The sequence below is a fragment of the Lemur catta genome, chromosome 18 (assembly GCF_020740605.2).
Source record: "Lemur catta isolate mLemCat1 chromosome 18, mLemCat1.pri, whole genome shotgun sequence".
In the NCBI taxonomy this organism is placed as follows: domain Eukaryota; kingdom Metazoa; phylum Chordata; class Mammalia; order Primates; family Lemuridae; genus Lemur; species Lemur catta.
In genome coordinates, this window is record NC_059145.1 from 16,337,575 (window position 1) to 16,361,029 (window position 23,455).

Below are 23,455 nucleotides of genomic sequence, written 5' to 3' on the forward strand. Positions count from 1 at the left end.
AGTATAGACTTGATTTCTCCAGCCACAGCAGCCGTCTTGACACTGTGAGGTTACAAGCATGAGGGGAAGGTATAAGGTATGACATCATCAAGCTGCAGAGCCATAGCTGGCAGCCAACACTCCTCTTGTTAAGAGATAAAATAAATCACTGTTTGGTTAGGCACTGCAAGTTGTGATTTTCTTTTCTTACTTTTTAATTTGCAGCCGAAAATATTCCTAACAGATACTCTTTGAGTTATACTTAAAACCTGGTGCTAGAATCAACATTGGAGAAGCCTCTTCTGGTTTGGATGCACCCAATGAGGGGCTCTTCCTCAAGTCCTAACGCATTGCCCAAGCAGAATAATAATTACCACCTTGAATTTTGTAAAAAGCTAATTTAGACATTTCCCAGTATTTCAGGGGAAAGCAATTATTAATTTACAGAAAAATTTGGTTCAGATTATATATAAATATAGCTTGCTAAAATGTCATTTTGAATTTTTTGATTGTAAATAAATGACTTACCTAAAACTCTCAATTCAGCATTTGCATATATTATCTGATATTTGTTTTCTGCAGCACATTGGTAGACGCCAGAATCTGACACATTCAGCATTGTTATGATAAGTGTCCCATTTTCTATCTGAATTCTCTCCTAATAAAGGAAAAGGCATGTTAAGATGCTAGTATGTTAATGTAGCATTCACTTAAATGTTATTAAACAACATTTGTGCATATAAGATTTGATAATTTGGTATATTTATATACTGCAAAATCCTGAGCAGCATTCTGAAGTTTAAACAAATGAAAATACGCTCAGTATAATTTTAGTGGTTAGTAAATTTTGTTATCTTATTTATTTGAAAATTGGCATTCTCTGCATAGAATGTATGTTAACTTTCTGTTTTATGGTATATACAGTAATTTTGAACAGACCACCATTCCACTTATTCCAGAAAACATAATTGGCAATAATGTTAGACATGGATATTGTGATTAGAATATTGCTTTGGCTTACCATCGTGTCTCAAAAATATTTGAAATGTGATGACTTGATAATTTTCTAATTGAGTCCTAAGTTGGAGGAGCTGAATCCTTCCTTTCTGCAGTCTACTAAAATTTGTGCCTAAACAGCCAAAATCTGTTACAGAGTCACATTTGGGGTATAGAAATACAATTTTGAGTGCACATAATGAAATAGTTAATAGTATAAATTGAACTTAAAACTAAACATTTCAAGGTACCTATTACCAACCTCTAAGGAAAAGTAGCCTAGAGGAAACAGAATGTTATATGCAAAGGCATGTAGAAGGAAAATTCCACTGAAGTTGAAACAAAGAACAGCATTATATTCAGCTTCCAAACAACAGATGTTCTTTGTGTCTCTGGCTATGCCAACATGTGCAAAGTAAAATGGAGAAATAACACAATTCTCTGGATAATTTAATAGGGGAAAAAACCCAGCTCTGTCTCATTTTCTGAATATTGTAAAAGAAAGTATGCTTCAGATTGAAAGATGTGGGTAGCTGCCTTAGTTCTCCACTTTCCGACAGGTTTAGAGACAGTCATCACTTTTCATAAAAGCAAGATACTGGATAGTGACTAAGAACTTGGGTGCTGGTATCAGAGGAACAAAGTTTAAAATACTAATCCTATCATTTACTAGTTACTGTGTGACCTTAAAATAGTGGCTTAACCTCCTTGAAACTCATTTTTCTTCATCTACATGAAGGAATAACAATGGAATCTCCCTCATAAGTTTCTCAAGAGGAGGCAATAAGATAACATGTGGAAAATGTTTAACACAAAGACTGCCGCATATAAGAGTTAAACAAATATTGTCTGTGATGATGAGGGTGATGATGACAATATCTGAATGTGGATCTATGATTGAGTGTGTGGTCTTGTGAAAGTTTTTGTCTTCTCTACCTTATTCTTCTCATTTGAAAGATGGGGATAATATTAGTAGTTACTTTGTGAGTTTATTAAAGGATTAAATAAATCAATGTATACTTCTTTTCCTAGAACATACTGAACAACACATGAATAATCCATTAGCTGTTACCGTTAGTTATTATTATCATTAGTAACAAAATTTACTTAGCAGAGTAGGTGAATTTTTAATATCAACAGGGTTGCTTACCTCTGGGTTGAGGCGTTCACCATTTTTTAACCACGTGTACCAAGGGCTTGGCTTTCCACTAGCTTTGCATTCCCACAACAAGCTGTCATAGATAGAGAGGTATGTATTTTGGATTTTCTGTTCCCATTCTGGGGGAGCTGTTTAAAAAAAAAGGTAAGAGCAACTGTTTGGCAAGGCAATTATCCAAGACATTATGCTACATTCCAAGGGCTATAGAAATCGAAGGACAGGGCTAACTGGGTCCAGTTGGACTGCATGCATGTGATTTGCACAAGGGAAAATGCAGGAGCTTCAATGTGGGGTGACAGAAATCCTGTTGCAAATATCACTGGGCATTTGGCTCAAGTTAAGTGTTTGTCATCTGTCATTTTGCTGCACCTGTATAACAACTTGGGAGTTGTGGAAAAAGGTCAAAATACAGAACAGGGCCAAAGAATAATTCCATGCTAAATATTAGTACATACGTCAAGTTAGAAAATGTACACCAAATCTGAACCTGTACACTAAATCTGAAAGTCTATTGATCATATTTTATCTAAACAAACTTAAATTAAGCTTACCTATATCAGACAGTTATAACTCAATTGCTTGAAGTATACATCCAATAAGAGCCTCATCACATACTGGTAGGATGATAATCCAATATATTTTTTCCCTAGATAAAAATCTTAACAGGCCATGAGGACTTTCAGAGTTGTATGCAGGTTAAGTAAACTAACTTTAACCCTGTGCATAAGTTTTCTGAGACATCATCTTCTAATCTGAGAAAATTCTGCATAGCACTGAGGCAAAAAGCACCTGACATAATTGATGTGAAACTAAGGAAGTATTATCCTTACCATCATTCATGAAAGCAGATGGGTTGTAAATTAAATTTTTTAAAATTCATATTTATTCCATAAAAATGATTGGAAGCTTCCTGAATGCACCAATTAATCCCTCTCCTTTATTTAGTTCTGTCCTTGGATATATAGGAATACAGACGTCTTCCTTTGGAACCTCAGGCTGCGACAACTTAGATGTTTTACATTTGCAATTGAACTTAATTCTCTCTAAAATCCTTTGTAGTGGATTTTTGCAGAGGTATTAGGTAACCCAATCAAGACGACATGGTTAGAAAATACAGAAACCAAAATTTGAGCCCTGAAAGCAGAGTCTGAGTAATGGGCTTAGGTTCAAGACATTTATTTGAGAATACTAGCCCAAGGGAAAAGTATCAGGAAGAGAGTCAACAAGGAAGAAAATTCAAGGACCAGTTATTGAGTTGACTACCAACATAGACCATTTTTACTCCATTCCAGGTGAATTTCTAAGGTGTTGTTATGAGCTGTCTACCCAGGGAAAGGAAGGGGAAGCATTTATTCATTGGTTCTCTGTCCACAGGCATCTAAGGGCAGCGCAGGTGTAAACTACAAGCACATCCACATTGTGCGTGTTTAAGTGCTGAGTGGGCTCCTGAAAGGGCCAAAGAAAACCTGGAACAAAACACAAGATGTCCTTGGTGCAGCACCCGAGACAAGACTCTTTCAGGTTACACCTATAGAGCATAGTGCTGAGCTGGTCACTGTAGCAGTGGGTGACATAAGTGGGCTAAGAGGATTTGAAATGGTGTACAGCATGAAACCCAAGTCTATCTTATTTCTAGGATTTTTCTGCTGCAACACCCACCCATCCCTCAAAGAGAGAACACTCTTCAAGAAGACTGTAATTGAGTAGAAGGAATCATGATGTCTCTGCATGGTGAGAACTAAGCCTAGGGTTACCTCCTGTGGAAATCAGGACAACTTCCATGTACAGCTGAATATGCCTCATGGAGCCTTGAGGGACAAATCAAGGCAAGATTTAGAAGAACTATGTATATTGACGAAACTGAATCATGTTTCAGGGTATTATGAGTAAAACTGTATACTTTGTAGATACCTATTTAGAAATTGTCCTAATTTATGTTTGACCTGGGAGCAGAAATGCATGTCTATATATAACTCAACATAGCTTACAAAGGTTTAAGAGGTATCTGCTTTTTGTTTAGTGCAATGATAGAATTTATTTATTTATTTAATGTGCATGGGCACATTTGGATGCTTAGGATTTCTGAAGAGCAAAGTTTTAAATTTTCAACTACATAGGAAATATTTGGAAAAAAAGAGGATTTGGCATCTAACAGGCTTTAGTTTTAGATTTTTTTCCCCTATTGCCTGGTTATGAAAAGTCATTTGACTACTCTGAACATGTTCTATTTGCTACGATGATAATAAGAGTTTAGAGAGTTCTACTGGAGGATATAAAGATACAATATAGATGGATATGTATAATATTACTTGGTTCTAAATTATAACAAACATAATGATATAATTGAAACTGAGAGATTCTTTTCTTGCATTTTTCAAGTCTTATTCAATTCTGGGGAAATTGAGTCAATTCTCTGTTCTTTTGAGAGCACTTCAGCAAGTGAATTAATGTTTGACTAAGAAGCATAATGATTATCTTATTGACCCATCATCTGTTATTCCCCCACAAGGACCATTTTGGAATCAGTAAATGGCTAATTTGATTGTGATGAGATATAGTACAAATAGACATAGACCACCATGTTGAAGAGCTAAGGTAGAGTGGAAAGAGTCTAGTTTAAGAAGACCCTTCAAGGTTCTGATCTGGGATCTGTCAATCATTATTTGTGAGATTTTTGCTCAATTAATCCAAGATTTCTTGCCTAGAAAATAACTTAAAATTATTCCTACCTCATAAAATTATTGTAAGAATTATATGAATTAATACTTATAAAATTTCTATGTAATAGTTGCTATTCATTGTAGAGGAAAGTACTTTATTATTGATTTCCCTTTTATAGATACCTTTGTGTTTTGGCTCATCTCTTGGTTATAACTTTGTCTATTGAATAGGCAAATGGGAAATATTTATTAAAAGCTATCCAAAGCCTTTAATATCTTGGTTCTACTAAAATCTCCCAGTTGCATTCTTACTATTTTATTTGCAAAGGATTCTAAATTTCAAAGACTTTCCTTGAAAAAGTGGGTACTATTGAAAAGAATATATGTATATATTTCTTTTTGCTAGCATTGCTAAAACTGTAGGGGAATAATCAGTAGGAAATCATATCTATTTATAAAATTGTAGTTTTCATTTCAGGTTAAAATTGGAAATTCTAAAGAAAATGGAAAATAATATAACCAAGGCACAATATGTTCTCCCCACAGGACACTCAGTCAGCATTCCTATGAAGTAATTACAGTGCCCTAGACTTTTTTGATTATCAAAAAAAAAAACTGTTTCTCCAATTACTTTATCATTGATTATAAATAAGTCACATAAAAAGTATTTTTGGCCATGTATGAATACAGTTTTTAAAAGTTTTCTAATGCAGATATGTTGAATTTACCAAAGAAGTTAAGGATATTTTAAAAGCATCCAATATTTTGATAATTCTGAGGCATATCTATGGTTTATTTGATATAAAAAAGGAAATTTCAAGCAAGTGTGCATTTTGGCCTGGAGGAAAGAAGACACAGAGTTAACTTTTAGATAATATATGCATGCATCATTTTTCTTACATTTATGGGAAATTCTGGTAACTGAGACAATCATATAATTTTTAACAAAGTAGTAAACTTATCTGTCTATTTCCTACATATGAATAGATAAAATCTGAAAAGTAGAAACAAATACAAAAACCACCATTCAGTATTATGTTTTCTCTATCATTTTGCTCCTTCATTTGCAAATTCTACTTAGAATTATAATTAAGATTGCCATAAGTTGCTGCTGAATGTTTTGTGGGAAATACATTAGAGTTCATACTACCTTGTATTAATATTATAACTTTTATGGTTTAACATGACACTGTTGATATTTTCAAGGCAATTATAATAAACAATAGCATGCACAGACCATGCTGAAATTAAAGTCGTAGTTTTAAATTGGTCTTCCCACCTGCTAATCATTGTATTAAGCTTCCTAACCTGGAAATGTATCTTCCCTATTTCTCCTTTGACACTTTTCTATAACACGCTAATGACCTGTACTATTTACTACGAAAGATATTACCACATATTTTATATACTTTTTGAAATTTGATTAGCTCACCATAAAAAATGAGTTGACCCTTTGCAAGGTTTCTTCCTCGAAGGTTGCCTGCAATGCACTCATAAAAGCCTTCATCTTCTTGTTGAAAGTTCGGGATTTCAAGGATAGCTTGGGATTTGCTGTACTTGACCTTCCCTGGCAATGGGCTTCCATCCAACCTTCTCCAACTAATAGCAGGGACTGGACTAAACAGTTATACCTCATTAGAATAGAAGATGGTTTAGTCTTTATGACAGCAGAATAAAACAAAAGTGTCCTTAAAAATAACTCTTAAGAAAAAGTTGTGACTAGTTTCCAGATCATGCAATCATTCATCATTCACTCATCCAGTCATTTATGTAACACTTTATTAAGTGCCTGCCATGTGCAAGTCACTGAGCTATGTTCAGGGAATATATTGGTGAATAAAATTGACATGTCCTCTGCTCTCATGTTGCTTACAGACTAGTGGAAAAACATACCAAAAGCAAATAGCAAAAACAAATACATTTGCAAATTGCAATAACTGAAACAAAGGAAATAGGGTGCAGAGATAATAACAAGATTCTATCAGTTTAAGTACGGTGGTCAAGGAGATTCTTTGTGAAAATGTGACATTTAAGACTAGGCAGGCTGTACATTTATTTATTAATTTTTAAGGCAAAATGTAGATTCCTCTAGAGCTAAATTGGTACTAATAGGAAACTGAAGACATATGCAATAGATGAGCTAAATTATCAAGAGGATCAGTACTATAAAGCAGATACTTATGAACTGGAAATATAGGTGATCCTCAAAACAATGTATCCGTTTATACACTGTTTTTAGAAATGGTGATAAAGATGGATTTACATTGCACTCTGTCTCCTGCTAGAAAGGATTTGTAAATAGAGTTCTTTTATTTATAGGAATTCAGTCTAATATCTCATGTCTAATGTAAATATCTTTTAAAAGAGCAACAATAAATTATCTTATATATGAAACTAAGTGTTCATTTAATAAAGGATGAATTTAGAAATTAATGGTGTAGAAGGCCTCACTGTTACAGGTATAACATAAAAGATAAATCAGGCCATAAGCAAAATTCCGACAGGAAAGTATGCACTGATAAACTGATCATTTGTAAAGTGAATCCCCGGGCTGTTGACATTAACATCTCTCCTTTCCTCCTGTCAAGTCATTCTTTCTTCCTTTATAGATTTGAAGATAATTTAAATATTTCTATTCTAATGATATTTCAGATTAACCACGTTAATAATCACGGTAGCAAGTCATTTTGCAAAGTCAATTTGTAAACCTTGTAGGAGCTGCAGGATTTCTTCTAGTCAGCAAAAGCGAGGTGGGAGAATGGTAGGACTGCATGCAAAGTGGTTGACAAATAAAGATCGGGAGAGTCTGAGCAGTAAACAACTGCAGAAAATTGGTGATGACTCAGTAGAGGCTTCAAATAAAGCAAGAAAACTGATGAAGTTTTAGGAATTTTTTTTAGCAAAATATTATAATCCTCCTATGCACATCAAAGATAAAGTACTAAAAGTCATATCATGTGTTCACACATATTTGTGAGAAAATGTGCCCTAAATCAGTGTTTGATTCATCTATTTTTCTCAGAATTAGCATATAGTTACAGTTATATCTTGAATTTTGTTTGACACAAAATAAAATAATTATCATAAATTTAGATTTTGTCCTTTTAAAAAGCCTTGCCACTTACCCCAAATTTCAGTTGACATTTTAGTAAATTGGCATATTCCTGGCAACAATTAACCTCAGATAACTGGCTTTCCTTTTTATTCATTTTATGGAATGCCAAACAAATATAAATGAAGTTCTAAAAGAAAATTTATTCACACCGAAAGATATTCACAAAGTCAGGTGAATTTATAGTATATGTGGAATTACTGAATTAAAAAATACATGTATTGCATATGTGAAGACATTGAAGTTATCTGTGGGTAGTTGGGATATGAATGTCTTTTATTTTCCTCTCTCTGCTTACTTCTGTAATAGTTTCCATTTTCACATAATAAGCATGAATTTCCTATGTAATGAAATTTTTCTAAGAAAATTTATTTACAAAGAGAAAAATAGAGGCTCTGATACTTGTCTGAATTCATGATCCTTTGTTATCTCTTTATGACAGTGCATCGTTGAGGGTTATGACAAATGCATGCAAAATTTCCAACTGAAAAGGGGTTTAATCTAAATCATTCACACAAAAAAAGTAAAAATTGTGTATTTTTGTCATTGTTATTTCTTAGTTCTTTAGATTGATCATGAAGGCAGAAGTCAATTTTTTTACATAAGTAAATACCTAAGAAATTGAGAATTTTGACAATTATAATAATTATAACAATATCACATCCAACAACTACCCTTTATTAACTATAAACTCTATACCAGGTACTGTATATGTGTATAAGGGGTACATATAATTTCATTTACATTTCCTATAGCTAAAAAGGCAGAGCTGGGATTTATTTCCAGGCTTTCTTGCATCAGAAGCTATGAGTGTAATCACAAGGTACTCCTGACCTCACAGTTTTTATACGATCCTTCCCTGATGGCCTAGGTATTTGTGATTTTACAAAAGTGGATTTCCATTTTAAGTGACTCAGTCCTGTGGCAGTAAAAAGAACAAGACCAACCAATTCCAATTTATTCTGACTTTCCCAAAGAAAAAGACTTGAGTGACAACATTGAAATCTCACTGAACAAGCATTTTTTTCTCTTGATGGGAAAAAAAGAGGTATCCTATGTAGATATACTTTTCCAATATGAGTTGTATAGCAGAAAATATCAGTGAAGGACCCGTATCCCTTTCCACCCAAAATACTGGTGTGTTTTCACCCTCAACAGCCAGTACGTGTTCTCTCTTTATGGGAGACTTCCCTCAAGCTGCTGTAGCCAACTTTACCATCACAAAGAGAGAGCAGAAAGCACGTAGGAATTCACATCCCTGCAGGGGCAGCCCTTAACCAATAACTGCCTCGGTGCCAGGATATAGATACTACAGCTCCCCTGCCCCTGGTTGTGGGACAATTCTAGATGTGACCTGTCTTCTCTCCAGAGCTTTCCTACAGGACTGAGCCAAAGTTACCTGCAGTGGAACTTTGCTTGGCACTACCCTGTGCTTGGCTACTTTCTCTTCCCTGCCCCTCGCCCCCGTTTTCCTGTGCATTCTTCCTAAGAACTCTTCTAATACACTTTCAAAAAGTCATCCTATGAGGGTCTGCCTCTTGAAAATATGATTAATTAGAAGCCCCAATAGACTCTAATCATGTGCTCCGTTAGTTACAACACCAACTATAGGGAACCTTTAAATGTTTCCTGTGATGATATTTTTATGTAGCCACTAGACACACATAGAAATGGAAGTCTGGAGAATTGAACATCAATGGCATATAAGACAAAAAAAAATTAGTTGAACCCTTGTGAGAAACCACAAGTCGTGTAACATATTTTGAGAACTTATTGTTGTACAGAGCCAACAGTACACCAGAATATTAGTAAAAGGCAAGAAATGCAAGAGACATGAGGCTGAACAGAGACACGAAAGACTCTCACTTAAAAAAGAAACTCCTCCAGAATTTTCCTTTTTTTTCTTTACCTCATTTGATTTTGGAGTGATGTCTTTGATAAATCAATTATGGAGAGGATTATAAGATTCAGTGTACAGTATTTGGTTCTAACATAACAGCTTTCAATTTGGAAGAAAGTTACAAGATTCAGAGTCCTGGATCCTCAATTTGCAAAGGACATGTGTTTGCTTTTCTGCCTGCACTTTTGTTTTCTTTAGAAAACCCAATCCTCTCTCTCTTTACTCCATCTGATCTGAGTTGTGCTGACTGCACCTCTGGTATTAGGAGAGAGCACAAAATTCAGGGCTCGCCATTACAGGGTTGTACACCACAGCCACCTTGGTTGGTCAATGTAGGAACTGAGACAAACTAATCAGGGACAATTAGACTCAATTCTGGAACTGCTTTTGGAATGATTATTGAAGAAGGGAGAGACATTGGGATGTAAACTTCGAACTTCAAGCAACAGTTTTCCACCAAATGGAGAAAGTGTCTTTGAAAGCCAAAGCTAACACAGAAGAAAGAAACTTGGAATTCTTCACACATCTAAATCAAGTCATGCCTGGTGCCAAAAATAAAAGAAAACAAAAATCTCTCTTTGAATCACATTTCAGTTAGCCAATACATTCTCTTTTTGTCTTGAGCCCATTTGAATCATTTTCCTGCTTTTTCAACCAAAAGGGACCTGACAAATAGATTGTGGATGCAGCAGTTCAAATGCTAGCTGGGTTAGTTTCTATCTGTGTGATTGAATTATATGATATGGTAGATTCCTCCAGGATGTTATATTGTATACTCTAGATATTTTAGAATCCTCAGAGCAATAAATAAAATAAAATAAAATAAAATTTTTAAAAAATGATAAAAATTTTAAAAATTAAAAAAGAAAGTCTTGTTAAGTGCATTTTGTGGCTATATTTTATGTCAATAAAAATTTTAATGGGAGAAAAATCAAGCGGTTTTATAAGATTTCATAGTTACTAATTGAATGTTGAGTTTTTTTTTCAGATCTGTTATATCACTGCTAAACATGAATGCTACATTCCTCTTACCACTGATAATGCAAGATATAGAGTCAGAAAGAATGAATGCAAAACACACGTTATTCAAAAATACATATGTATTTAAATGAATGGTTCCCATTTTGTCCTAGAAATTCTTAGGAAGACACTAAATGAGCTGCTTTAGATTTTATACCATCTCTGTTTTCTGAAGCCATCCCAAATGGACAGTGGGTGGGAAGAGCTGAAATCAATGAAAAAAAAATTACTTTAGTAGTGTGCTTTAATGTTTCAATGCAAGTTAACTTGTCCAAGATATCCCATTGTGTGTCAATAATAATAATAATTATAATAAGGTTATGATAGCATAATACTATTTATGCAGTATAAAGAAGAACATGGCTCATACTTTGCTATATTTTGTTGCACATTTTTAAGCATGAATTTTCTCGTTTACAGCATGAGAATTAATAATAGTACATAATTCATAGGCTTATTATGAGGATCCAATGAGATAATTCATGTCATGTACTTAGCACACTGTCTAGCCCACATTAAACAATATGTCTGAGCATTAGGGATAAAATTAATAAAATATTTTAAGATCATTATGATTATTACCATTTCAAAAGCAAAAATCCTAGTTTATATGTATTTGTTTTCTTCTCTCTGTTAAGGGCTGCATATGACTAGGCATTCGATACAAACTGATTTATCAGTATTTCTTCATGGTGTGAGTGGTGATCTCTCAGATGAGACAGGGCATGCATGGCTGCAGAGGACTTATTCTTTTCAACCCGGCAAATCATCTAGGACCATTGCAGTAAGAAGGAAAAGAATTACAGCTCCTCAAAGAGAAGTAAGTCCTGCGTAAGAAAGCTGAGCATTTTTAAATAATATTAATAACCATTAATTGAGTGCTTACTATGTACCAGGCATTATAACAAGTGGCTTTCATATGTCACCTGAGTTAAATACTTAGCTGGCAGCTGCTAACAATGCTAATTAACTTTTTGGAATGTTACTCACGTTTAGACAGGTAATTTCAACTAAATTATTACCTGCCAATTCTCCTCCACTTAAGAGTTCCAGAACAGGCTAATTTATTGTGATCTACCTTCTAATTCTTTTGAGTTGCCACCCATTCAATTATAAGCACGAGCAGACTCTTCCTGCTTCTGTGCCTTCAGGGTTCTTTTTAGGCTCTATCTAGTTTGTCCATGTTGATAATACTAGTAATGCAATCAATAATGTTCACTGGCAGTTCATTTTGGTTCAAAATAAATGATGTATTTAAAATGCAAAGTCTATATATTAATCACACAAAAAATGCCATGGAGCAAGGGGGAATTTTGAGGGGTCTTTCAAATGAAGATTGTTGTTAAATCTCCTGGAATTGTGTCATTATCAAGTCACAGTAAACGGTGCCTTTATCATTCTAACTACTGAGATCAGCTATTTCTGGCCACATTTCCCTTTCGGCTCCATTCTCCCATCCACCCCTGCCATTCTTTTATTTCTTATTTTTTAAAGAAACTGAGCTTGGATGCAAATATCAGTAAATAAAAACCAATTTGAAGCAATTCTCTTGCCCAAAGTTTCCCCAGACCACAGCTGAGGGATTCATGAACCTTGTACTTTAAAAGGAGGATTGCAAAAGCCTTTTCTTATTTCGTTCCTATTTTTTAAATCAAGTTGGCCTGAAATGTGAGTCCTCACAGTTGTGAAATACTACTAGATGATAAAAGCAAAGTTTTTTCCTTTCTTTTTTTCTTTTCCCCCACTCTGGTTTTGTACTTCTTAAATAAGCATTGCCATCAATAAGGACTTTTACTCCATTCCGTCATGTCATTATGCTTTTACAGAGGGAGAATCCTATTAATTTTATCTGAAGACAGAGAATACATTTGTTAACCATCTGGCCTAGTGCAACCTGAATTGGAAGTTAAATTAAAGCTCTCCTCACACTAGTAGAGATTGTGCTTCAATTCTCTACTTGTAGCCCATAAATAGAATTTTTATTACTAATGCTATTTGAGAAAGCTTATATTTCTCCCCTGGATTTCTTAAACCTCATTATCCACAGCTTAAATCCAGGCCATACTAAGTTTTTAGCTAAAGATTGGTACAGAGACCTAGTTTCTTGAGATGCTTGTATTTGGGATTATTCTTAACTTGAACCTCATTTCAGAAAATCCTGTCAGTGGCCATTTTTAATCTAAGAGACTGAAGCAGAATAACAAAACCAGCAAAGAATGCCTTTGTTGAATTTTCTGACTGTTCAGCTAGCTGCTTTTCATTTCCCCAACTTGAAATATTCATACAAAGAGCTTGGAATATAAGATTGTCCTATGGGGATACTATATGGATACATTCATGAGTTCTGTGCAAAAGCAATCTCACTGTTTTGGAAAAAGGAAAACGTTTTTTTCTGAGCTGTGTAAGTAAATGTAGTCATGATTCTGTAGCAGTCAGTGCTTGCTGTAGACTGAATGTTCATGTCTCCCCAAAATTCAGAGGTGATGGTATTAGGAAACGGGCCCTTTGGGAAGTGATTAGGTCACGTGAGGGCAGAGCCTTCATGAATGGGATTAGTGCCCTTATAAAATAGGTCTCTGGGAGCTTGTTTGTCCCTTCTGCCATCGAGGACAGAGCTAGATGCGCTATCTATGAACCAGAGGTGGCCCTCACCAGACACCTTGCGAGCCACTAAATCTGCCAGCACTTTGATCGTGAACTTCTCAGCCTTCAGAACTGTGAGAAATAAACTTTCTGCTGTTTACCAGCCACCTAATCTATTGTATATTGTTATGGCGGCCCAAAAGGACTAAGACAGTGCCTGTGTCAGCCTTCCCTTGGGGAGGAAAGCTTATGCAGCGTGTGTAATTAGCCTGGTATTTGACACCGCAGTTGCCATGGCCGATTGAAAAGCCACAGACGGTTTGTTCATAATAGCAACAGAATGACACCTGCATTTGGACTAAAAGGACAAAGGTAAATTTTATATTACTCAACGTAAGTTACCTAACCTCTCTGAGCTTAAGTTTTCTCTTTACATTAACTAGAGATAACAATGGATGTATAAATAGAGCAAATGAGGAAATATCAGTGAGAGGACATTCTGGAATATAAAGTTTGAACCACACATAAGACTCACTAAATTGCCTTACTATCAAGATTACCAATGAAGACAAGAAGGGACCATTGTCCAAACATTCTCTTAGAATTGTATGGCCAACTTCCACTCCTTTTAATGTAAATATATTAAGCACTAATTTACATATGAAATATAAACTGAAGTCCATTATTTTAAGATGTGGTAGAGTTGAAAATGATATTGCATTTATCAGTTAATTAACAGCTCATTCATAATCTTTTATTTCTAATTAATAGTAACTCTAGATAAATACCTCTGCTGCTCTTAGGAGAGAAAATGATAATTTGGTCAGGGTAGGTGGGATTCCCAAGGCTTGTGTTATCTTGAATTTATTTGGCTTGGCCTTATCTCAGTTTATAATCATGAAATTTCATATAAAGAAGTAAATGAGACATTGAATATTGTATATTAATATTTAACCATTCTATTATTATTATATGTAAGAATTATTGAGCACATATTATATGCCAGGCACTGTGCTAAGTGCTTCATGTAAACCATACAATAACACTATGAAAGCCATGACTAAGGTTGTTAAAATTTTGTAGATGAATAGACTGGAACTAGGATAGTTTGAGTTACATGCCCAACATCATAAAGTAAATTAAAAAAAAAAAATAGTAATTTGAGCCAAAATCTGTCTTTCCACAGAGTCTGAGCTGTAAACCACTATGCTTCACTCTCCCTCTTTGAATTAACCAGCTACAACATGATAGCAAACCTTATTAGAGTGCATTATATGTGCTTAGCAATAATTTTTTCACCTAATGAACTAATGTGTTTTGCAACCAGTAGATAGACTTTTTTTTTTTGTACAGGAGCCAAACAGTGAAATGATGGAGTATTTTTTTATCATTACAATTTCAAACATAATGAGATTTCTCCAAATTCCAGTAAAGGCTTAGAGATCAGCTCCATGGTTAGCTGGAAAATAGGAAACAAGTAACTCTTTCTTTTCCCCTAGCTCAGTTCCAACTTTGATTTAAAATATTTCTCTTCTGTAGCTGCCAATCATTTAAGTAAGAATTGTGGGTCTCCTGAGAGAAGTGGTGATAGACTGGGATGGAAAGGATGAAGAGTTGCTTCTAGAAGTATATTTATTTTTCTTAGATGATTTTTTAGAGCCTTTAACTTAGCTTCATTTTGGAAACAACACTGTAAAAATCCAATTTCTGCTTTTTGGAAAAAAAAAATGGAAGAAAATGACATTAGATTGAGAATACATCTTTAAGATCAGAAGAGGCTCACATGTAGGATGGGTTCCTGGTCTTTGAATGTGGCGTCTGCAGTCATTCTTGAGGAGTCTAGAAAGATATTTTAGAAACCTTAGGATTTTATACAGTGTTCCCTTTAACAATAATTTTAATTTTCTAAATGTATACTGTGATGATTTATATGAACATAGAAAAAATATAGCCACAAGAATATTCATTGCATCATTATTCATTACAACCAAAAAATTTAAAAAAAAAAGGAAACAAAACAGAAGAAAACTAAATGTCCAATAGTAGGAGGTTAGTTTAAAATATATATTGTCAAACCTTAGTCATTACAAATGAGGGTGCAGAAAAATGTTTAATGACCCACAGATATGTTCACAGTATATTTTTAAGAATATTAAAAATCATTTTATAAAAAAATTATACAGAGTATTATGCTAATTGTATTAAAAATAGAATAAAGACTGGAACCATACATGTGTGTCAAAATATTGAGAGCAGTTATCCTCTGGGGGAGAAATTAAGTGTAAAGCTAATTTCATTTTTTTCTTTTTTCTTGCTTGGCTATATTTTTAGAATTTTCTTAAATGAGTATGTCCAACTTTTGCAATAATATAAAAAACAACCTTACTAAGTATTTGCTTTGTTTTGTTTTGTTTTAAGCAAAGGTTAATGGAACTCTTCCAAGTCTCCTTCTTGTTTCTGTGTCTGCCTTGAGAGCTTTCATTTCAAATTCATTTCTAGAGCTCTGGTTCCTGGCTCATTTTTGCTCTATAAAAAGAACGTTATGCCTTATAATACAGGACAGATATTTCTTTTCCAGTTTGATTTTGCTCCATGTATTGGTCGTGGGTGACCATGTGCACACTCCCTAGCTTTCAGTGTTGGTCTATTCCCTGGTTTCAAACTTTTTCCTCTTATCTTTCTTGCACATTTGTTCTACTTCTCATGTGGGAAGAATTCAGTCGAAAAGTGTTTGTAATTGAAAAAAGAAAACTAACAGAGGAAATCAATGAAACCAAAAGTTGGTTCTTTGAAAATATCGATAAAATCAGTAAATCTCTAGCCGGGCTAACCAAGGATAAAAAAAAGACACAAAGGACAAATATCACTAATGATTACATGTACATTAAAAAGATAAATTAGATAAAATGGACCAATTCCTTAAAAGATACAAATTACCAAAATACTGAAAAAAAGAAATAGACAATCTTAACAGACCTATAACTATTAAAGAAAATGAATCAATAATCAGTAGTCTTCTGGAATAGAATACACCAGGCCAGATGGTTTCAGTGGTAACTCTTTAGGCACATAAAGAAGAAATATACGAGGCACTGTTATAGCCAAGAGGAGCCTAAGGAGACAAGAAAAGCCCATGTAATGTGGTACCCTGGATAGAATCTTGGAATAGAGGAAGGGAATTAAGTAAAAATCAAGGAAATTTGAATAAAGTATGGTCTTTAGTTAATAAGAATACCACATCAATATTGGTTGATTAATTATAAAAAGGTGTCATGATAATGTAAGACGTTAACAGGGGAAACAGTGTGAGGGATTTTATGGGCTCTGTTTGTACTATCTGCTCAATATTTCTGTTAAAACTATCATTTAAAAATCTATTAGTTAAAAAAAATTTGTGAAAGGAGAAAAAAAAAAGAATTTCCTATTTCTCAGAGATTAAAAAAAAAAAAAGCCCTTAACTAATAGCCTAAAATTAGCTCTACTAAAAGAATTGAGAGCAACCCTCTCCAATCTCAATTTAACAAAGGGCAGCCTGGGAAAAAGGTAATCAGTGAAGCTTCCAAAATAAGGATCCTTGAATCTTCCTTCATTGACAGTCTAGAAGGTGCGATGGAACATTGTTACATCAATCCTATTTTCTTCAGAATGCCGCCTCCCCAGGTTCTCTACAGAAGCTTGTTTGTTTCCCCAGGGCCTAGTTCCTTGGAGAATCCTTCCTGACTAACTAAATGAAGAAATGAAGGAATTAATGATTGAATCAGGTATTCAATACATATTTACTGAGTTAATAAATAATTGGTACGCAATTCACCAAGTGAGTGAATGAAGGAATGTCAATAATCCTTAGAAAGATTAAACACGAAAATTTAAAGTGATAAATCCATTAATCTGGAAACGTTCCTGAAGATTATATTATCATAAAAGTATAATACAGAAACGATTTCCCTCTCTCATATATGTGTTTTTGTTTTTACCTCTTCCCCCCAAGCAACTTTCATGATTCCTAGGATTCATAAAATAGTTACTATTTATTGATTGCCTACTGTGAGCCAGGAACTCTATCTATCTATCTATTGATCCAATCCATTTATTTTTGCTTTCATTATACACATAAGAAAACTGACCAAAGTCGCCCAGCTCTTGTCAGGGAAAGTTAGGCCTTAAACCCTGATCTTTTTGAATTCAAGGTCCATACTCTTCAAAACACCATGTTGCCATCGAATGGTGGTAAATCCACTAGCAAATTACTCATTGCTAGGGTTAGCGCTTGTGTATGTGAGTATTTTCTGTGAGCTAATGTTGTTCTTCAGTTTCTGAATGATAGGCTTTAAGATTTGTTAGTTGTCAGATCTATCAGTATAGACTTTACCTTATTATTTTATGCCAAGCAATTTAATGTCACATTAAAATGCAAGACCATTAGCAAAACCCTGAAGATTAGGTTTCAGTACACATTCTGGGGCAAATGGGACAAACTACGCTTAGGAGGATATTCTGGTTTCTGTCCATTCAACTCATTGAGGGGGAACAAAGAGTAAACTACTTATTAGACATCCAGATTAGAAATTATTATGATATCCGACAGATTTATTTAAAAAAAAAACAATATAATTGTTGAAGGCCTGAAAAATCTCATTGTACCTAGCTGGATTTAAAAATGTTACTGTCATTCTGAATGATTTAAGAAATCTTTCCGCAGTGTAATCTGCAATGATGTCCACATGGGTAAGAAGAAAAGCAAACATTACAAGAAAAAGCTCCTCTGCAATCTGAAAGTTCTGGAACACCTAAAAACATCCTGGTGAGACTTCAAATGTATTGCTTGACATTAATAGGCAAGCTGGGTATCTTTTGCTTCATAAATTAGAAAAAAGTAAATAAGATATACATGTAGACATAAACATAGTCCTCTGAGTGAAGGCTCCAGAACACACAGGAACATTCAGTGCTGCTACTAATTTTATTTACATTCCAAAGCACCGGCAGCAAAGTTACTAAATTAAGATTAAAAAAATAATAATAATATCTTTGGTTGTTTACAAAAGCAGTAGAATAGAGTTATGAGGGAACATCAGTTTAATTTCTCCACTCAGAGCAAAGGCCCATATTTTTTTCAAAGGTGACAAACAAATCTATCAGTCAATCATACTATATTTGCATAGCACCTATAAGAGAGCTTCTCCAGGTATTTCACAATACAATTAATTTGCAGCTTTGATAATTAAGAGTCTTCCATGTTAAACAAATGAGACAAAGCTGAGAGTTGAAAGCTGTAATCATGTCAGCTCTGAAACTCCAACATAAAGTGAGTTACATATCCAAAAAGTCATAGCGATTAAAGTTCAGGCAGCTATTTGAAGCTTTGTCTTATTTATTCTATACTCATATTAGCCTACAGAGGTTTAACATGGTTAGATTCTATGAGTAAACACTTCAGCCAGCCTTCCCTAGATTTCACCTCCTATACACCCTGCCTGGATGACTGCAGCAGCCTCCTGTGTTAGTTGCTGTGACTGAAACTATGTTTTCAGAGCTCTCCCTCATCACCTATAACAGATTTTTAGAAATGGTCACCATTGCCCTCATCACATTTAAACCAATGGGGTGTATATGCCTCATTAGTCCTGATCGATTTTTGAAAACGCTTATTTCTTCTCTTTAAAACATAGCTTACATTTTTAAAAGTTTATATTTTATGAATTTTTAAAACTTTCCATGTATAAAATTAAAACTTGTTGCTGAAATATTAGTAATTACTGATAACATAAATGGGAAATATATCCATAATTCCATTCCCCTGATAAGGTATTTTTTAACATTTTGGTGAAATTTTTCAAGCCTTTTTCTAGTAAAATATTTACATAATTGATGGTCATACTGTATCTGCACACTGATAATTAAGTCATCTACTGAAAAGGTAATTCAATGTAAATATCAAAGTGTTATGGGCATGAGCTTTGAAGTCAGAATCAGTGAGATATAGATTTGAATACTAGATCTGCAACTATTGTTGGTCAAGTCACTTAATTTTTCTTAACCTCATTATATTTACCTTTATAATTAGCATTAAAAAATAAGAAACTGGGTAAATATATGAAAAAAGCCATTATTTCTAGTAATTGAACAATTGGCTGCACAAAGTTGTGATCCCTAAAGAGGGAAATAAATGAAGTAAGCCTCTAGTAGCCCTGATTCTCTGTGTAGAGGCACTTTCTAGATCAGGGAGTAGGAAGGGGAGACATAAATAGTATGGTATAGTTTCAATGAGCAGAGGAGACAAACATCAGAATTTGGGGAGACTGAAGTGGTTGGAATCCCAGAGTAGAGTATTAGAAAGGATGGTATTGCTAAAAGAATGTGTTCCAGAGATCTGCATAGGGGTGTCACATAAGACTGGGCAAAGAAAAAAATTCAGAGCTCAGACAGGACTAGAAGATATTTGGGATCCTCCATGCCAGAGAAGAAGGACTTGCAGAATATTTGGGGCATTCAGTAAGAAGACTCATCTTAGTAATAAACTAGCCTTAAAGTGTATTCTGTGTCTCCTCTAAGAAAGCTTAATCATATGCCACAGAAAAATCAAGAGAATTCATAGTAGCTTAATAACTGCTTATCACAATAAAGTCCAACAATCTTTATATAAATACACCACAATCCAGCATTCGACAACATAACATTTTGGATGTCTATTATCCAATTTTAAATTACTAGATATCCAAACAAACAAACAACGAGAATATGACTAGGAGAAAAAGCAGTCAATAGAAACACACCCATAAATGACAGAGATAATAGAATTAACAAGCAAGGACTTTCTTACCAGCTACAGGTAGGGGTCCTGAATAATAGGAAATTACAGCTAAAATAGCTGCAAGCCTTAGGCTCCATTTATGAAAGAATCTTTTTGCTTAAGATTACTTTGGTATTTGGGTTCTTTTCTGGTTCCAAATGAAGCATAGACTTATTTTTTATAGATCTGTGAAATAGGACATTGGTATTTTGGTGGGGATTGCATTGAATCTGTAAATCACTTTGGGCAGTATGGATATTTTAACAACATTGATTCTACTGATCCATAAGAATGATGCTTTTCCATTTGCTTGGCTCATCTGTGATTTCTTTCCTCAGTGATTTGTAGTTCTCCCTGTAGAGATCTTTCACCTCCATGGTTAAGTGTAGAGATCTTTCACCTCCATGTTTAAGTATATTCCTAGGCATTTTGTTTTCTTTGTAGTTATTGTGAATGGTATTGAGGTTTTGATTGGACTCTCAGCTTGACTGTGATTGGTATATAGAAGCTACTGATTTTGTAACCTGAGACTTTGATGAATTTATTTATCAATTCTAGGAATCTTTTGGTGGAGTCTTTAGGGTTTTCTGGATACAAGATTGTATCATCAGTGAAAAGGGATAATTTGACCTCCTGTTTCCCAATTTGGATACCCTTTATTTCTTTCTCTTGCCTGATTGCTCTGGCTAGAATTTCCAGCACCGTGTTGAAAAAAAGTGGTGGCAGTGGGCACTCTTGTCTGTTCCAGTGCTTAGGCAGAATGCTTTCAATTTTTCCCCATGCAATATGATTCTGGCTATGGGTTTGTCATATATGGCTTTTATTATTTTGACATATGTTCCTTCTATGCCTAGCTTGTGGGAGGTTTTTATCATGAAATGTACTGCATTTTGTCAAATGCTTTTTCTGTATTTATTGAGATGATCATATGGTCTTTGTTTTTGCTTCTGTTTATGTGGTGACTCACATTTAATGATTTACATAGGGTGAACCATCCTTGCATTCCTGGGATTAAACCCACTTAGTCATGATGGATTACTGTTTTGATGTGCTGTTTAATTTGGTTTGCTAGTGTTTTGTTGAGGATTTGTCCATCTGTATTCATAAGGGATATGGGTCTGTGACTTCAAACTCTACTACAGGGCTATAGTAACCAAAACAGCATGGTATTAGCACAAAAATAGAGACATAGACCAATGGAACAGAACCCAGATATAAAATCATCCTCACACAGTCAACTGATCTTTGACAAAGCAGACAACAACATAAACTGGGGAAGAGAAGCTCTATTCAATAAATGCTGCTGGGAAAATTGGATAGCCACATGAAGAAGAATAAAATGCAATCCATATATGTCACCACTCACAAAAATTAATTCAAGATGGACAAAAGACTTAAATGTAAGGATGAAACCATAAAAATTCTAGAATAAAAGGCAGGGAAGACTCTTCTAGACATCAGCCTAGGCAAAGAATTTATGAAGAAGACCCCAGTGGCAAATTACAGCAACAAAAAATATAAATAAATAGGGCTTGATAAAATTAAAAAGCTTCTGCACAGCTAAGGAAATAATCAACAGAGCAAATAGACAACCCACAGAATGGGAGAAAATATTTGCAAACTATACATCTGATAATCTACAAAGAACTCAAATAAGCAAGAAAAAAAACAAACAACCCCATTAAAGACTGGGCAAAAGACATGAACAGAAGCTTTTCAAAACAAGATAAACAAGTGGCCAATAAACATATGAAAAAATGCTCAATGTCACTAATCACTGGGGAAATGCAAATTAAAACCACAATGAGATATCACCTTACCCCTATTAGAATAGCTTTTATTAAAAATTCCAAAAATAATAGACGCTTGTGTGGTGCAGAGAGAAAGGAATGCTTATATACTGTTTGTGAGACTGCAAATTAATATAACCTCTGTGGAAAACAGTATGGAGATTCCTCAAAGAACCAAAAATAGACTTGCCATTTGATCCAGCAATCACACTAGTGAGTATCAACCCAAATAAAAAGAAGTCTTTTTATCAAAAAGACACCTGCAATCCAATGTTTACTGTAACACAATTCACAATTGCAAAATATGGCATCAACCCAAGTGCCCATCAATTCATGAGTGTTTTAAGAAAATGTGGCATATTTATACCATGGAGTATTACTCAGCCATAAAAAGGATGACTTAATGCCTTTTTCAACAATTTGAGTGAAAATGGAGAGTATTATACTAAGTGAAGTATCTAAATAATGGAAAAGCAAATGCTACATGTACTTGCTATTAAATTGGAACTAACCGACAAGCACACATGTGTACAGAGGAAAGTTAAACTCAGTGGAAATCAAGCAGGGGAAGGGGGGAGAGGAGGAGGGGCAAAAACCTACCTAACAGGTACAATCAACACTATTTGGGCGATGGGCACATTTATAGCCCTGACTCAAGCATTACAAAAATGATCCATGTAACCAACAACATTTGCACCCCCTTAATATTTTGAAATTTAAAAAAAGTGAATCTCTAGGGAAACTCAAGGCAGCAGTGGAGATGAAAACAAGAAAACTAGATGAAATTTTTAGCCTCTGATGCCACAGCTGCATCAAGCAGTAATAACAGTCTAACTCCTACCCAGATAAGAATAAAACCTTATATTAAAAGTCCAGTTACTGCCATTTATTTTGATACATCATGTCTAGGATTCAACAAAAAATGAAAAAGCATGGTAAGAAAACACACTCTGAAGACACAAAACAACCATCAGAACCAGACTCAAATATAGCAATGGTTTTGGGATTATCAGTCTGGGAATTTAAAATGAAATAAATTATCATATATAGTATAATTATTATCAGACATAGTAATTTTAAATTGCTGTGATTAATATGCTAAGCCTCTAATAATAAATGAACAACATCCAGAAACGGATGAATAATGTAAGCACACGGAAGAAAACTCTAAGAAAGGATCAAAAGTAAATTCTAGAAATAAAATACATTGTAAAACTAATGAGGAATGCCTTTGATGAGCTCACCAGTGAACTGACATGGCCAAGGAAAGAATAAGTGAATGGCAAGCAGTATCAATAGAACTTTCCAAATTGAAATGCAAAGAGGAAAAAGAATTAAAAAGAAACCGACATAACAAATTACCCAAGAATTGCCTCCAAGAGGGGGCAATTACAAATGGTGTAAAAAAATTGTAATGGGATTACCAGAAGAAAAAGAAAGAAAGAAAACAAACCAACAAACAAAAA

At 34.3% G+C, this 23,455-nt stretch overlaps 1 protein-coding gene across 2 annotated transcripts in view; it reads right to left on the reverse strand.

Moving 5' to 3' along the window:
* The window catches only part of CNTN6 (contactin 6), a 278,170-nt gene that overhangs the window by 67,472 nt on the left and 187,243 nt on the right, over nt 1-23,455 (reverse strand). For both annotated transcript variants that reach the window (XM_045530967.1, XM_045530968.1), the window contains exons 8-10: nt 6,227-6,411; nt 2,126-2,262; nt 508-637 (exon numbers count right to left, since the gene is read on the reverse strand). In XM_045530967.1, the coding sequence (XP_045386923.1) occupies nt 508-637; nt 2,126-2,262; nt 6,227-6,411 (452 nt within the window). The remainder of the gene's footprint in view (nt 1-507; nt 638-2,125; nt 2,263-6,226; nt 6,412-23,455) is intronic.